Source organism: Ranitomeya variabilis, chromosome 2 (assembly GCF_051348905.1).
Source record: "Ranitomeya variabilis isolate aRanVar5 chromosome 2, aRanVar5.hap1, whole genome shotgun sequence".
NCBI lineage: Eukaryota > Metazoa > Chordata > Amphibia > Anura > Dendrobatidae > Ranitomeya > Ranitomeya variabilis.
Window position 1 is genome coordinate 679720540 of NC_135233.1, and position 18463 is coordinate 679739002.

The 18463-nt window shown below is 39.4% G+C and overlaps 1 protein-coding gene across 1 annotated transcript in view; it reads left to right on the plus strand.

Moving 5' to 3' along the window:
* The window catches only part of LOC143803916 (uncharacterized), a 127035-nt gene extending 108777 nt beyond the window's left edge, over nt 1–18258 (plus strand). The window contains exon 3 of the mRNA XM_077281675.1: nt 18175–18258. Coding sequence (XP_077137790.1) covers nt 18175–18258 — 84 coding nt within the window. The remainder of the gene's footprint in view (nt 1–18174) is intronic.
* Nucleotides 18259–18463: the final 205 nt, after the last annotated feature.

The window sequence follows — 18463 nt, forward strand, 5'->3', positions numbered from 1 at the left end:
GTCATAGATTTTAAGCCATTTAGCTTCCAATAATGATATGCTTAGGTCATGAACAGCACATAAAACCACCATATATGACCATAGACTAACTGTATATGGACCTTAGTTTTACGTGGAACAAAAATCGCTGCATAGGGCAGTATGTCCCATTTTACGGACCAGACTAGTGAATGCAAATAGCAATAAGCTCCTGAACCCATCCGCTCTGTAGGGTACCACAGCTGGATTTGACTGGTCCTATAAGTTTAGGGCCGGTCGGATAGTTGATAGGTGTATCTTTAATTTGAGGGTGGTGTGAGAACAGCTCATTATATTGTGCAGCTTGAAGCTAGTATTCATGTCAATGTATAAGCATAATCACTGTTGTGTTTACTTGCTGCTCCTCGGTTTCTAAGATGATTCACAGACATAAGAATAATCTCCTTACCAAGGAAAGTGTATCATTGCCGCATACACATAATTGTTCCAGTTAATGTCAGGCTTTACTTCATAAACATGTCATCTGGTTTGTCAGGACATATAGTAGTCATCTGAAGCACAGTGGAGGGAAATGTGATTCACTAACTGAACAGATTTTATAGTATCAAACATGTGCAATGCAGTCTTCACTGTTTTTTTGTACAATGAGATTATACATTGTCAGATAACTTATGCTGGTGTAATAGCACACAAGGTCTGACATTATTTTAGGGGAAGATTTATTTAATTCAAAATGTATTGTTTAACATAGGTTACTTCTCTTTTGTACATTTTAGTAAAATCTGATTAGCTTTACATTATGAAATGGAAATGTTCATGGACCTGGACGGCAGATTGCTTTTTCTCTTCTCTGATGCACAATGCCAGTCCAGCTTTGTGCAGAGTTGCTTAGTCACGTCTGACAATTTGGTTCCCGGGAATGCACTAAACACCACAATCATTTTTAATGGATTTATAAACAGCACATCAATTTCTGCGCGCGTTAAGTCAACTCAGGCAAAAAAAAGCTGCAGAAGACTAAGGCCACATGCACACGCTGAGTATTTTGTGAGTTTTTTACCTCAGTATTTGTAAGCCAAATCCAGGAGTGGAAAAATCAGAGGGAAAGTGTAATAGAAACATGTCACCACTTCTGTATTTTTTACCCACTCCTGGTTTTGGCTTAAAAACACTGAGGTAAAAAAACTCACCAAATACTCCACGTGTGAACATGGCAACTGTGAATTTCCTGCTGAACATAGGTGTAGAGTATGTCAGAGATTGGAATATGCAGGTAGAGCATTTATCAAGTTCCCAGTATTTTAATAAAGTCAGAAAATAATTCTAAATTCCAATCCAGCACTCTTTCATTTTTTGCCATAATTTACCAACTAGAGAGGGAAGCCTGGCACAACACGTGTATGGTAGGCCATTACTGATTAAACTTCCTTGGGCAGAATTTTACACCAGAGGGATTTATTTCAACGGCCATGCTAAACTGAGCGTGCCTGCTCTCATCAGATCGAGGCCATTATGCAGTTTGAGGCCTAGTCAATACCAGCATGGGTGACTGGCTGGGAGTCCCCTGGTTCCGTCGACCCTTCTTTTTGATGACCTTTGAGGTCCCTTCCATCTCTAACACTACATGATTCTGTATGGATCTTCTGGATCTTTGTCAGAATGCCAGCACAGGCATCCAGTCAGCCTTAAGTATTGATCAGAAAGCAGCCTCCCTGTGGTGTCCATCATCAAATTGGTCCATATTTTTTGTGGGAAAAGCAGTATCCAGGTGTCTGAATTCTGCCAGGTAACCTGCACAGATAACTCCCGCTGTTTTCATTAATGCTTGCACATCTCAAACAAAATAAACAGAAGTTAGCATTAATAGTATAGATTGTTTAAACAGCTGAAGTCCTGTAATCTCATGAGGCCCCTTTATATTACAGATCGGGGGCTAACATTTGCACATGGAAACACGAGAAGCAATGGAATGAAACTTAAAGGGAGAAAATACATATTAGATAAAAAATTTTGACAGTGAGGGTGATCTATGAGTGGAACAGGCTGCCACGAGAGGTGGTGAGTTCTCCTTCAGTAGAAGTCTTCAGACAGAGGCTGGACAGACATCTGTCTGAGATGGTTTAGTGAATCCTGCATTGAGCAGGACACGATGACCCCTAAGGTCCCTTCCAACTCTAATATTCTATGATTCTGTGATTTTATGATTTTGCAGAGCTTATACATTCATACATAAGATTCAATAGCCGGTATCATACTCACCATAAAGAAAGAAGGCATTATCACTATCCAATAACACCAAAGTGAAAACTAGATCTCATAACAAAGAAAGTGTAATTCACTATATACATAAAGAATAGACATCTGTGATTACAACACATGCTGAAGATTTACTCTAATATTCACCACATACTTGAACATACTACATATGAGTGGTATCAGGGGTGGCCACACTGTTGGTGCAGTCGCAGAGAGGCCCACTTCTACCTCCGAACAGGAATTGTGCATTACATTGAGATATTGGACTGCAAAGGGCCCATATATTATTCTTGCACGGGGACCCTCTTCTGTAAGTGTCCGCCCATGAGTCATCTTTTAGCACTAGTTAGTTACAAGCATAGGTACAATAATTGCCTTGCCTTTACTTAGCAGTGTCTACCAATAACTTACCTGAAGGTCAGAGCCACTAATGTTCTTATGCTTACAACATCCAAAGTCTTTCCAGAAAACATTCATCTTTTGAAAGACTTTTCTCCAACTGTAAACTAAGCATAAGGAAAACAGATGAAAAGGAGAAATCACTGGTTAGAATGTTTGTTAAATAGCTCAAGGTGGCTGAAATCAACTCCATCATTAATGAGAGCTGGGACATCTTTAGAAGACTGAAGACTGTAATGGCAAAAAAAGAGAAGACGCTGTAAATGTTTTTAACAAAATAAAAGAATAATGAAAGGGATATTCTAGTTACAAGAAATTATTGCCTACCCACAGGTCAGGCAATAACTCCTAGATCAATGGTGATCTTACCACTGAGACACCGCAGAAAAGCCACGTGTACTGTAACTCCATTCAAATGGGGGATGAAAATGCTCTGTTCTGGAGGATCTCACAGTCATGGGAAAAGATGATAATTTGTTATAACTGGAAAACTCTCTTTTAAAGGTACCAGATTAGGCATATAAAGGCTTTGACACACTGTTAAAACTGTTGCTAAAAGAGTTTATATTCTTCTGTAAACATATTAATTGTAATATCTAGTGAATATGAATGTATTAAAGAGGTTATCCACTCCTTAAGATAGGTCATCAATGTCTGATCGGTGAGGAAGCAACACCGGGCATCCCTGACAATCAGCTGTTCTAGGTGGCGGCAGCAGCCATTACGGAGGTCATGAGCTACTCGATCTACTGATAGTAGCCATAGCTGGGTACTGCACATCTGCTTCAAATCAATAGGGGATGGATGTGCAATACCCAACCTCTGCCACTATCAGTAGATGGAGTAGCTCTGTAACTGAGCAGTTCTGGACGCTGCTGGTACCTAGAGCAGCTGATCGGTGTTGGTACCGGGTGTCACACCCCCACTGATCCTAAAGATAGGCCATCAATGTTAAAGTAATGGACAATCTCTTTAAGGATTCATACAGTAACTGCATAGTTAGAGCTGAAGCAGATCTGCCACCAAATCCAATTTAACAATAGAAATTGCATGCATACATTAAATCCATCTCATACCCCTTTTATTTATTTTTTTTACCATAAAAAGTAACAGGCAGGCAGTTACAAACTACCTTCCTTTTCTATCTACCTGGTGCCAGCTCAAAATGGTCACTTGCTGCTCCTGCCAGCGATTCAACTGATCCACATGAACATAGCAGTTCTTCCTCTTCCAGGCTGCTCTGTTGATGTGGAGTGACTGCTGATGTCATGCTGATTGACAGTCGGCAGCCCCCGTTAGTAGAGTGGCAAATGGACTCTCAATCAGCATGATGTCAGTGGAAGCCTCTAAATTGCCTGCAGGAGTGTTTTGTGCCCGTTCCGTGTCAACAATGATAGGCGTATGGCACAATAGGCAGGTAATTAAAAATTAGATTCATAGTTAAAATATTAAATAGTGCCAGATGACCTCTTTAAATGAGCTATGAGGCTTTTACGGTTTTTGGATATGGGGCTAAGAACTTACTGGCGAGTAGTTGCTAACTACCTGCCTGCGATGATGTGTTGAAGCTTAGGTGGCAATTTCTGGCTTCATGTCACATCAGCATAGAAGCTCTTTCACTTTCAGTCTGCTCTGTCGACAGGACGTCACTGCTAACGTCATGCTGATTGACAGTCGACTACTTGCAGTGAACCCCAATCTACAGAACAGAATAGACGAAAAGAAGCTGCTCTGTCAATGCCATGTCACCAGAAGAGAATCGTCTCCAGGCTCATTCCATGTCCGCTATGAGCCGGAACAGATACAATGAGTTACAGCAGTCAGTACATTTCAATCTTAATGAGAATCGGACATAGGAAAAATAGGCGGATGGCCCTGAGATGCAATAGATAGACCCCCATATTGCTGGTGTAAGGTATTGCTTAATTGAAAAAGGGGATCATGCTTTGCATGAGTAATGTAAGAGATTTGTATATAAAGCACCAAATGAATGAAGATTGTATCTCTGGTTTATGAGCGGTGGCAGCACCATGGACTAGTGCTACAATCATGGATGAATGGCAGTAAAACTGGAGCAAGAAAAAGCATAAAGAAAAAGTAAAAAATCTCACAAGCTGAATCACATATACAATGCTCTCACTTGTGCTCCGTTCTATACTAGATAAAGAGCGTCAGAAATAAGGCCAGCTGTAAATGAATGTTCTGTTCGGCGACTTTTCTGTTTGATTCAGCTCTAAAAGATCTTTCAACAAAAAGAAATCAGAAAGGAGGGCTCAATATGAATGAGGCCATTGCAAGTGGCAACTAGCTGGCATTCATTCCTGTCTGAAATTAGTATAGTGCAAAGCTGTTCCTATGAATATGTATCAATAAAGTATTGTTTCACAGCGCCCTGGCACAGAGGGATGGGGCTTTAAATGGAAACTCAATGAGAACTAATGGTACAAGGCCCATCTCTCTGCCTAAAAGACAATGCGCTAAGAACCAATTCCATGCCAACATCTGTAGCAGCGAAGAAAAAATGATGTCTAATTTCTAGTTTGGATCATTTCTATTATTGTTCGATATGAATAACAAGGAACAGATGTGTGACCCAAATAATTAGTTATAATTACTCTGCACTGTAGATAAATATGAATAGAAGAAGAATAGTACTGGTAAGACACTTCAAGAAATATGGCAATTATCCTTATGCTGGCAAAGCGGCGGGGTCAGCATGTAAGTACTATGATGGATTTAATTGGTCGTTAATGTTCTGATAGATTAGATTTAATTGACAGTAATCATGAAAAGAAAAAAAATGGGATTTGATATATTTCTTTGGGATAGTTTAAAGTAAAAAACAAACTTTTGCTTGTTAACCAGTTCCTGATCAGGCACATTATCGGGTTTTATCATAAACTTGCTTTTAATGACTCTAAAAACATTCTCGTTTAGAACTTTGGAAGGCATTTCAGTATTTAAATACTTTTTTAAAAATCTGATTTCCATTCTAACTGGGGCTGAATAATAGCTGCCTGCATAGCAAAGTTGACTAGGTTTCCTATTACCCAGCAGCTTCTGCTTACTCCCTTCACCCAGCAATCAGATGATCACTGAGTCCAGAGGAGGAAGCACTGTCAGTGATTTCTAATCTGTGTACGCAATTTTTGGTTTAACGCTGTGTACATAGTTACATAGTTACATAGTTATTAAGGTTGAAGGAAGACTTTAAGTCCATCTAGTTCAACCCATAGCCTAACCTAACATGCCCTAACATGTTGATCCAGAGGAAGGCAAAAAAAAACCATGTGGCAAAGAGTAAGTTCCACATTGGGGAAAAAAATTCCTTCCCGACTCCACCTACGGCAATCAGACTAGTTCCCTGGATCAACGCCCTATCAAGGAATCTAGTGTATATACCCTGTAACATTATACTTTTCAAGAAAGGCATCCAGTCCCCTCTTAAATTTAAGTAACGAATCACTCATTACAACATCATATGGCAGAGAGTTCCATAGTCTCACTGCTCTTACAGTAAAGAATCCACGTCTGTTATTATGCTTAAACCTTCTTTCCTCCAGACGTAGAGGATGCCCCCTTGTCCCCGTCTCAGGTCTATGATTAAAAAGATCATCAGAAAGGTCTTTGTACTGTCCCCTCATATATTTAAACATTAAAATAAGATCACCCCTTAGTCTTCGTTTTTCCAAACTAAACAGCCCCAAGTGTAATAACCTATCTTGGTTTTGCAGACCCCCCAGTCCTCTAATAACCTTGGTCGCTCTTCTCTGCACCTGCTCCAGTTCAGCTATGTCTTTCTTATACACCGGAGACCAGAACTGTGCACAGTATTCTAAGTGTGGTCGAACTAGTGACTTGTATAGAGGTAAAATTATGTTCTCCTTATGAGCATCTATGCCTCTTTTAATACATCCAATTATTTTATTTGCCTTTGTAGCAGCTGCCTGACACTGGCCACTGAATGTGAGTTTGTCATCCACCCATACACCCAGGTCTTTTTCATTGACGGTTTTGCCCAGAGTTTTAGAATTAAGCACATAGTTATACATCTTATTACTTCTACCCAAGTGCATGACCTTACATTTATCCCCATTAAAGCTCATTTGCCATTTATCAGCCCAAGCTTCTAGTTTACATAAATCATCCTGCAATATAAAATTGTCCTCAACTGTATTGATTACCCTGCAGAGTTTAGTGTCATCTGCAAATATTGAAATTCTACTCTGAATGCCCCCTACAAGGTCATTAATAAATATGTTAAAAAGAAGAGGGCCCAATACTGACCCCTGTGGTACCCCACTGCTAACCGCGACCCAGCGCGAGTGTGCTCCATTAATAACCACACTTTATTTCCTATCCCTGAGCCAGCTCTCAACCCACTTACACATATTTTCCCCTATCCCCATTATTCTCATTTTATGTATCAACCTTTTGTGTGGCACGGTATCAAAAGCTTTTGAAAAGTCCATATACACTACATCTACTGGGTTCCCATGGTCCAGTCTGGAACTTACCTCTTTATAGAAGCTGATCAAATGAGTCTGACATGAACGGTCCCTAGTAAACCCATGTTGATATTGGGTCATGAGGTTATTCCTCTTCAGATACTCCAGTATAACATCCCTTAGAATGCCCTCCAGGATTATACCCACAGTAGAGGTTAAGCTTACTGGCCTATAATTTCCGAGTTCAGTTTTTGTCCCCTTTTTGAATATTGGCACCACATTTGCTATATGCCAGTCCTGTGGTACAGACCCTGTTATTATGGACTCTTTAAAGATGAAAAATAATGGTCTATCAATGACTGTACTTAATTCCTGCAGTACTCGGGGGTGTATCCCATCCGGGCCCGGAGATTTGTCAATTTTTGTGATTTTTAGACGCCGCCGTACTTCCTGCTGGGTTAAGCAGGTGACACTTAATGGGGAATTTTTGTTATCACTGATCATATTGTCTGCCAGCATTGGGAAAGCTAAACATGGTAATAGCCAATATATCTTCTCTGTGGGGAGTCTGACTGTGTCTGATAGCTTTCTCCCCACCCCTACATCTGCACAAGCTTGTACAAGATGCTTACTTTGCACTGATGTTTTAGAACGTCGGTGCATAGAAAGGAATGGGCTGCCTGTATGTATGTTTATAGTCTACATGTTAGTGGATGTTGTTACACCTTCCGAAATTATGCTCCAAACTCTCATGTTTTCAGCAACACATCTAATTTATTTCTCAAATTGCATTTACAAGCAGGGATGAGCGGACTTGTTGAAGTTCGGTTTTGTCGGGTTCGACTGAACTTTAGTTCAAAACTCTCTCTCTCAAGTGTTTTGCCTAGTTTACACAACCAAAATAGTTTATGATTTGGCCAATCCCAAAAATTTGATCACAGATAAACTTGTCATATAAATAAACACCAACCAGTTGAGTGTAAAGATGGGATACTTCACTAAAAGTGACAAATGCCAGGACCAATAAGTTTACTGAGTGTGAAGAATCATAACGCTTTTTTAAAAGCAACAGATATAACATATATAGGATTTGCAATAGCACTGAAGAAACCATGACCAATCTGTTTCTTCACTTTAAAGGGAACCTGTCACCTGAATTTGGCGGGACCAGTTTTGCCTTGCGCAGGTGTGTACTCCGGAGGACAGAGAATGAACTTCAATCCAATATTGCGCCCAGCATGCAGCCAGCGGGTAAGGAAAGGGTGAATCAAACACCCAAAAACCCCGCCCATATGACCAAAAACTGGTCCCGCCAAATTCAGGTGACAGGTTCCCTTTAAGGTCACAGTTAACGGGTTATACTTAACTGGGTCAAGTAATAATCTATCCACAGAAGAGGTGACCACTCTCTGATTGCTGGGGTTTGAAGGCTGGGGTCCCCACCAGTTCCAAGAACAGGTTCTGAAATGCTTTCATAAAATGCAAGAGAGCCCACTCATGCGCTAAAGTCCTATTTATTGTGGCTTGGACTGTCAAAAATAGTCTGCAGCAGTGTCTAGACATATAAATAGGTAATATTACCACCTCCCATACTTGCCCAGATAACTTTGAAATCAAGATTCAATAAGGTAAAAGGCTCTGGGACATCAAGTGTGTATGGAATTTTGGTGCAATAAGAAGTCCCAGTTGTGACCACACGAGTTTGAAATGTGGGAAGGAAGATCAGAGTGCTGATCAGGGGCTGCAATAACAGCAGTTGATGGAAGTTAAAAGAGAATCTTATCGATGTTTGTTCTTAAATGGGTCTATTGAGTGCCTGGCACACGTCAAAAGTAGCAAAATAAATCGACATCTTGCGGATTGGAAACACGCACTGAGATTTTTAGAAATCCCATCCACTTTGATGGAACTGTGTTCATGACGTAGCAAAAATATGCAGTATCAAAAATGCACCAATACTCATTGTGGGAGTCAAATACATTTCTGTACCATTTCGGCATCTCTTGGCAGGAAAACGCTGCATAAAATAGGTGCATTTTTGGCCACATTTTTTATATTTGTTTTTGGTGCAGATTTTTACCCACTCAACAGTGTGGGTGAAATCTGTAGCAGAAACACAGAAAGTATTGACACGCTACAGATTTAAATCTATTGCAAATCTGGAAGGAAAAAATAAGCAATGTGTGCACAAGACTTCAGAAATCTCACTTTACTGGTTTTAGGAAACCCTTCAGGTTTTGTGACAAAACTGTGTAGAAAATTTCTTCAATTTTGCGTCTATGAAAATCATGGACAGCACAGTTGGCATAAGTGATTACCACTATAATGAAAAGTAGAAGCTTTGTTATTATATTACTTTTTATCACTGAAAATCACTATGGTAAAAATTAATTCAATGACCAAACACTAATGAAAATAAGATAAATAACACTGATGACTCTTGTACAGTTTTTTTTTTGCATATGTGAAAAATCACCGACATCTGAATGATGTCTAAGCCGGTATCAATAGGTGGCAAAGTGGGGAAAAAATATACTTACTATAACATCATGACTAATGAATAGGTTATTCTTCAAAACATATGGATTAACTGTCAGAAAGAAAACAATCATTTCTAGATTATTGAAAATGATAGGAGGCTTTGCTTCATTATGTTTTGTGCCGACATTCTTGACTCTAGGAATGGCCTCCGATGCACTCACTCCCTCCTTAGTCGGTAAGCGCTAACCCTGCCATATGGCTTTGTGGTTTGTTGTTAGCTCTCTATAGTAACATAGCTTGTGATATGTGTCTCACGGATAACCTAAAGAATGTCATGTGAAGTATAAGTTGCACTCTTTCACCCATAGTCTGGATAAATATAACTTCCACACATGTGATAATAAGATCGGACCTACCGGTAAGTTTGTTAATAAGCACATCTAAATGTTACTAAAGATTAAAGTTAAGTAAAACATATGAGGGTAACTTTACATACAAATTTTTGTAAAAAAAATGGCCTTTTTTATTCTTGCAGTTATTCAAAACTCCATGTTCTAGGCATTTGTGGGTCATTTTCTCTCATGGAATAATATTTTTGCCTAATTGGGTTAAAATCATAGTGTTTATATATTTATTTTTTTCACATTCAATCTTGGAATTGCGTGATTGGTGCAAAAAAACAAAAAAAGCAGTTAAAAAAAAGAAAAAATGCTCTATTACCTTATCTTGATTTCAAAAATGTCAAAACACAAGTGAAACATAAGACTTTGTGCATGTCTTAGCGTCCATATACACGGACCGACTGACGGCACTAAATGACCGCCAATCGGTAAACATTTAATGACTGCTTAATAGCCTGTTTACATAGACAGACGGCAGTAAACAATCTGTGACTGTTATTGTTCTCAGTAGTGCGAGTCTTGTTTACACAGTGCGATCCACCGCCAAGAACGAAGATTTTTTGCTTTGATCACTTTTCTCAATGAGCAAGCGTTTTGCCCATCCAGTAATCAGCCGCCTGTTTACAGCTTGGCAAGTGAGAAAAAAATCGTCCCACTTTTCTGAATGAAACTCTGAACGATTTTTCATACGTTCGTGTTAACCTACCCTTACAATGGGGGAAGGGGTAAGTATAGCATTGATGCAGAAGTAAGGGGCCCATTTTCATCTTCAAAGCAGTAAATAACTTCTGTCACAGACACATAATGATGAGTTTTTGGATTATCTATATGCTGTTCCTGCACAGAGGCCCTTTTCTGGTCCTGTCCACCCCTGAACCTGAGCAAATAATTCTAGACTCCATGTGCCCTTTTAATTATACAAAATACGCAGAAGAGATCATAAATGATTAAAATCTGCAGAGTATTAGATTCCCCAGGAATTCCAGAAATTCAGAATCCCTCATAATAAATCATGTATCATATTTACACCAATCTTTCTGAATCCTGCAAAGTCATCATAGAAGAACTGACAAGTACGTCCTCCATTATAACAAGAGTAACAGCAGTACATTATGAATTGTTTTGACAGGTAATACTCATAATTGCACTCTGCATTGCTGGCTGGATATTACATTTCCAGATGCCTTGTGCTTGCACAGCATTGACAGGAACACAGGGTTTTCTATGCACAAGTGTTTAGTTGATACAGTTTCATGGAATGTAAGTTAGTGTAGAAAGTCAGTATTAGGCTATGTTCACACTAGGCTTTTAGCAGCATTTTTTTTTCTGCAAGAAAAAAAGCAAGCAAGTTTTGCTTGTTTTTTTCTTGCTTTTTTTGCTGCAATTTTTGTGCATTTTTTCCTGCGTTTTTGCCATGCTACATTTGCCTTTTGTGCATGCTGATAAAGTTTAGTGCAAAAATAAAAAATCTCGCTCTATTTAATCAGGTTTTGGCACAAAAAGTATAGCAAAACTTGATACCTGCGCTTTTTGGTGCGGATTTTAAGCAGTTCTTCATCACTCATTACTTTCTTTGGGTGAAAAACACTGAAAGACGTGACATGCTCTATTGTGCAAAAAACCACGCAAAGCATAGAATACTGATGACAAAAAAAACAAGCTGTGTGCATGAGATTTCTGAAATCTCATAGGCTTTGTTGGTACTGTAAAACACAGCTGAAAATTTGCATTAAAAATGCTGAAAAAACGCTTAGGCTAGGTTCACATTGCGTTAGTGGGTGATCGCTAACGGACAGCGTTGCACGGCGAAAATGTCGCAATTAACGCCGTGCAACGGGTCCGTTAGCGCACCCATTGACAGCAATGTAAATTTCGCCTGCAGCGCATCACTAGCGCGTGCCTTTTTCGGCTCGCGCTAGTGATGTGCCGTTCTTCTGTGACGCGCCTCGGACGCTGCTTGCAGCGTCCGCGGCGCGCCCGAGGTCCGTTCCCCTGAACGCGACCCCTGAACGCGGCCCCTAAATAAACATTGCGTTAGCGCAATCCGCTAGCGCTAAACGGATTGCCCTAATGCAATGTGAACCTAGCCTTAGTGTGAACATAGCCTTACATAGATAAAGAGCAGACACACCATACATTAACAGGGGCCCATCAGAGTGTGTAAAAAGGGCAAAGTGGGATATTTAACGCACAAAGAATATTCTAGGTCAGCTTTAACTGGTGCAAGTAGTGATGAGAACTTTCTGGCTGTGTAATCAAGAGGAAAATCTGAGACACTGGGTATAATCAGCTGAAAATAGCGCTCCTGGTGTCGATTGCAGGATGAGTTCAACATATCCATTTTCCCTTGGCGTTCAGGCCTGCAGCTATACACCTGACAGCAGAGAGAAAACTGCCTGCTCATCTGTCTACATTTACTTCACCTTGTTTGCATGTGTAGTGACCAGCAGAAAATACGCTCTTCCATATTGAAAAGGCCACACGAAGAAGGAAAAGTCACGTAGTTATGGAAATCACAGGATTGATAGACACATTAATGATATGCGAATGATAAAAAAATAGGAACAATATTTTGAAAACATCTCGATTTCTTCAGTATCGAGTATAAGTGCCGTGCACAGAATTACACGCACTTACATGCCTTTGCTGCTATCAATGACTTTATTCGTATTTTTCTGAGGAAGGTATGCACTTGGCACTCAGATCATCAAAATCTGCTGCTGGCAGCTCTCTTTGCACTTCCTTGGGTGAAAGCTTAACTCAGCCACACAATCTAATGCTTCAATCAAGCAAACAAACAAATCACGGTGCTGTGTGAGTTTTATATATTTGATGTCAAAAATTAGATTTGATCTCATGATGGGTAAGCAGGAAAACATATACAGTACTGTGCAAAAGTTTTAGGCAGGTGTGGAAAGTATGCTAAAATGTAAGAATGCTTTCAAAGATAGAAGTATTTATAATTTATTTTGGTCAAGTACTGAAATGCAAAGCTAGTGAACAGAAGAGAAATCTAAATCAACTCAATATTTAGTTTGATCACCCTTGGCCTTCAAAACATCAGTTCTTCTAGGTACACTTACACACAGTTTTTGAAGGAATTCAGCAAGGAGATTATTCCAAACATCTTGCAGAACTAACCACAGATCTTCTGTGAATATAGGTTGGAAGAAATCCTTCTGTCTCTTCATGTAATCTCACACAGACTTGAAGATGTTGAGTCCAGGGCTCTGTGGGGCCATATAATCTGTTATTAATGATATTGACTCTATGTTTGGGGTCTGCTGCAGGGTAAATTTGGAGCCAGATGCCTCCCTGATAGCATTGCATTGTAGAAAAGTAACTTCTTGTATTTCTGAAGAGACAGAAGGATGTGCCCAAGCCTACATCCACAAAAGATCTGTGGTTAGTGCTACAAGATATTAGAACAACCTCCATGCCAAGTTCCTTCAAAAACGGGAGTGTATCTAGAAGAATTAATGCTTTGATACTATTTAGAAGGCAAAGGAAGGTCACATCAAATATTGATTTGATTTAGATTTCTCTTTTATTCATTCACTTTGCCCTTTATTAATTGATAACCTTAAACTATTAAAGAGAACCTGTCAGGTCCCCCGTGGCCTCCAACCCAGCAGCAATCAGCTAAGTGTGATTAAACTCCCTGCCTAGCCAGCCCTGTATAACATATATCAGTCAAATAAATGCTTTAAAAAAGCTTTTATAACCTCCGCTTTTCCTATGCTATTGAGTGCTTTGACTAGTTCAAGGGGATGTTAGTTGCCCCAGACTAGTCAGCCCTTTTTCCATTTTATCACACCCTTGTGGGCGGTGTCATTGCCATCTTCTACAAATCTGCGCACGCGCTTTGCTCATTCCGGCAGCATCACTGTCTCTGAAGTCAGGTGTACGCTTCCTGTTTTCAGTGATGCACCCTGCGCATGAGAGGAAGCCATCTTCTGAACTTCTGGACATGAGCGGTGCACGCGTCTGAAGCCGAGAAGCATACATCTGGCTTCAGAAATGCACTGCGCATGAGAGGAAGCCACCTTCTGAACTTCTGGACATGAGCGGTGCATGCCTCTGAAGCTGGGAAGCGTACACCTGGCTTCAGAAATACACTGCACAAGACTGGAAGTCATCTTCTGAACTTCCGGACATGCTCAGTGTGTGCCCCTGAAGTTGGGAAGTATACACCTGTCTTCAGAGAAGCAGTGTCGGTACCGGAATGAGCGTCTCATGCACAGATTTGCATTTGACACCACTAGTGTAAATTATGTTATCATGCCTACAGGGGCGTGATGACAAGGAAAGAGGGCTGTCTAGTCTGGGGGAACTAACACCCCTTCGACTAGTTAAGTCCTCATTAGCATTGGAAAAGCGGAGGATATAGATGCTTATTAAACCATTTAATGAACTGAATTAAGCTATACAAGGCTGGTTATGGAGGGAGTTTAATCACACTTATCTGACTGCTGCTGGATAGGAGGGCATGGGGGACCTGACAGGTTTCCTTTAACACTTCTATTTTTAAAGCATTTTTACTTTGCAGCATTTTTTCCACACCTGCCTAAAACTTTTTGTACAGCTTTGTATAAGTATCAAGTCGACCCACAACACAGTTATGTTAAACAATTTATTTTGTTTGCCTTTGGAAATTTTCTAAAAAGTTGACACCTTCACATAGAGATTCATATTTTTACCAAAATCTTAAAATCTGGATGTAGGTAATGCGACTGTTGTGATTTACCTGGACTTTGCAAAGGCATTTGATACTGTTCCACATAACAGCCTTATACTGAAGCTCCATAAGCAGGGACAGGGGAAAGCTATATGGTAAGGAACTGGTTAAAGAACAGGAACAAAATGTTGGTGTATATGGTACATTTTCTAAATGGGATAAAGTCATCAATGGGGACCACAAGGATCTATATTAGGCCCAATTCATTTTAATCTCTTTATTAATGACCTTGTGGATGAGATTGAGAGTAAAGTGTCAGTCTTTGCTGATGACACCAACTGTATAAGATATTAAAATCTGACCTTGACATTACAATATTGCAAAAGGATCTAAATAAGAAGAATGCATGTGCAAACACTTGGCTTGTGATAAATGTAGAATAAAGTACATGGGCCGGAATAATTGTAATTCTGCAAATACAATAAATGGAAATATACTAGGTACTACAGAACAGTAAAATGATTTGGGTATTCTGGTTAAAAATAAGATTTTAGGATGTATAAAAACAGATAAATCCCATCATCACAACGTATTGTTATCCTTCTATAAATCACTGGTGAGGCCACATCTAGAATATGGAGTCCAGTTTTGGGCTTCGCATTTTTAAAAGGATATTCAGAAGTTCAAAGACGGGCAACTGGATTATTACAAGGAATGGAAAGCCTGTCATATGAGGAGAAGTTGGAAAAGTTGGGCTTGTTTAGCTGAGAAATAAGAAGCCATTAAGGCAATCTGAGGGGCACTCATTATGTGCGAATGAAAGACTATTCCGGAAACTAAATAGGAAAGGGTTCTTTACAGTTAGAGCAGTCAGACTGTGGAATGCCCGACCACAAGAGATAGTAATGGCAGACACTATAACAGAATTTAAAATAAAATAGAGAATGTATATCTGATGGAGAAAGGTTAAACTTGATGGAACTCTGTCTCTTTTCCACCTATATAACTATGTAACTATGTCATTTTACAATAGTGGCCCTGGAAACAGCATTTTGTGCCGGATGAAGGAGTATGTACGTAGCCCTTGTTAATGCCTCCCACGTAACTGAAGCTAATTTGATATGGATGGGTAAAATAGTCAACCCTTATATACAACACAAATATAGAACTGCGTCATTACCAGCTCTGGAAAAATCAGAAATGTATGAATGAAGGAAAAACAAACAGGCTGCACACACACAAAAGACATTTTTGTGGTAGTAGTCCTCTTAAGGAGAATAAGCTTTTCAATGGTAAACATCCTGAACACCCGTGAGAAAAAGTTCTTGAAATAAGCCAGGATTTTATTGGTGAAGGCACAGCAAGTGTACAATCAAATCAGGGACGCATGTATGCTGGATCTATTAACCCCTGAAAGGTATACCATCTTATATTTAACCCATTATACTATGCAAATTTCACTTGCTTTTTTAATGCACTATTTTCACTTTATAGTTTATAAAGAGAGTGTTGGTTTTCATTAGGAACTGTTTGTCCCTTGCACTTTATTGATTGCACTTGTTGGGACAATATATATGGTCCTCACAATTGATATATATTTTAGATTTTTATTGTTATGTAGTTACACAAAAAAATGTTATATATACAGTAAATGGGTTTTAAGTTATATTACAGATTGCCTTTTTTTAAGGTTTTTTTTAATAGATTTTTGAATTAACCCCTTCATGACCTTGGGATTTTCCGTTTTTCCGTGTTCGTTTTTCGCTCCCCTCCTTCCCAGAGCCATAACTTTTTTATTTTTCCATCAATATGGCCATGTGAGGGCTTATTTTTTGCAGGACGAGTTGTACTTTTGAACGACTTCATTGGTTTTACCATGTCGGGTACTAGAAAACGGGAAAAAATTCCAAGTGCGGTGAAATTGCAAAAAAAGTGCAATCCCACACTTGTTTTTTGTTTGGCTTTTTTGCTAGGTTCACTAAATGCTAAAACTGACCTGATGTTATGATTCTCGAGGTCATTACAAGTTCATAGACACCAAACATGTCTAGGTTCTCTTTTATCTAAGTGGTGAAAAAAAATTCCAAACTTTGCTAAAAAAAATAAAAAATGCGCCATTTTCCGATACCCATAGTGTCTCCATTTTTTATGATCTGGGGTCGGTTGAGGGCTTATTGTTTGCGTTCCAAGGTGTCGTTTTTATTGATACCAGATTTGTCCGGATACGTTCTTTTAATCGCCCGTTATTGCATTTTAATGCAAAAAAAATAATTCTGGCGTTTTTTTCTCGCTACGCTGTTTAGCGATCAGGTTAATGCTTTTTTTTATTGATATATAGGGCGATTCTGAAAGCGGCGATACCAAATATGTGTAGGATTGATTTTTTTTTATTGTTTTATTTTGAATGGGGCGAAAGGGGGGGGGGGTGATTTAAACTTTTATATTTTTTTTATTTTTATCATTTTTTGAAACTTTTTTTTTTTACTTTTGCCATGCTTCAATAGCCTCCATGGGAGGCTAGAAGCTGGCACAACTCGATCGGCCCTGCTACATAGCAGCGATCTGATGTTCGCTGCTATGTAGCAGAAATGCAGGTGTGCTGTGAGCGCCGACCACAGGGTGGCGCTCACAGCAGGCCGGTATCAGAAACCATAGAGATCTCAAGGACCTCTATGGTTACTCTGCAGAAGCATCGCTGACCCCCGATCATGTGACGGGGTCAGCAATGCGCTCATTTCTGGCCCGATGGCCGGAAGCGCCGGTTAAATGCTGCTGTCAGCATTTGACAGAGGCATTTAACTAGTTAATAGCGGCGAGTGGATCGCGATTCCACCCGTCGTTATTGCGGGCACATGTCAGTTGTTCAAAACAGCTGACATGTCCCGGCTCACCGCCGGAGCCTGCATCAAAGCGGGGGTTCTGACCTCGGACGTACTATCCTGTCCGAGGTCAGAAACGGGTTAATTATGTATGAATATATTTTTCATATTTCTGTCCTGCATATGTGCATATTGATTTTTATTATTTTATTGTGGAATATTGTTGCCACATTGCATTATAACCAATAAAATTATATAATTTCTCACCTATTTTCTTGCCTGGGTCCCTGTTTGTCCACTGTTCTGCATCGGTTGTTGTTCATATATATTGAAGTGGTTTTCACTTTTTCTTTTTCTTCTTAAGCACCATAATTGATTCACTACTTTTTTTGAGTCTATATATTTATATTTGTGTATCTTGAATATTTTATATTTGTTGGTGCTTTTGTTGTGTTCTTTTAAATCAAATCAGTCAGAAAGGTCTAAGCTAAAAATTCTGAAATCTTTGCAAAGTAAAACTCGGCAATACTGTATAGATCATTTCCTATTACCGGTATGTGTTACTGAATAGCCAGAGCTCATTTACATTATACATTATAGATGAAAGTAAAATGTTAAGTTCTTCGTCTTCCTTTAGTAGGTTAGAATTCAGCAATACTGGTAATCTTGTTGAACACATATGTAATACAATGTGCCTTATGTTCATGTTTTAGGTGATGAAATCATGCAAAAAAGAAGCCTTGAGCCCTTTGGACCAGAAGACATTTTGGAGTAGTAATGATTCAGGTAAAATCTAAGAATGTTATGCTGTTATTAACTTTGTATGTACCCTATATTATGTAGAATGCTCCCCATTTTTTCTACAAAGGGGTGTCACCACTCTGCATCCCCTGAATGAATACCCACCATTGTGGGATTCCCCCCTTTTTGCTCTATGGACTAGTGAGCAATATGGATCTCATTACTTTTATTTTTATCTTATACCTTCCCCTTAACAAGTAC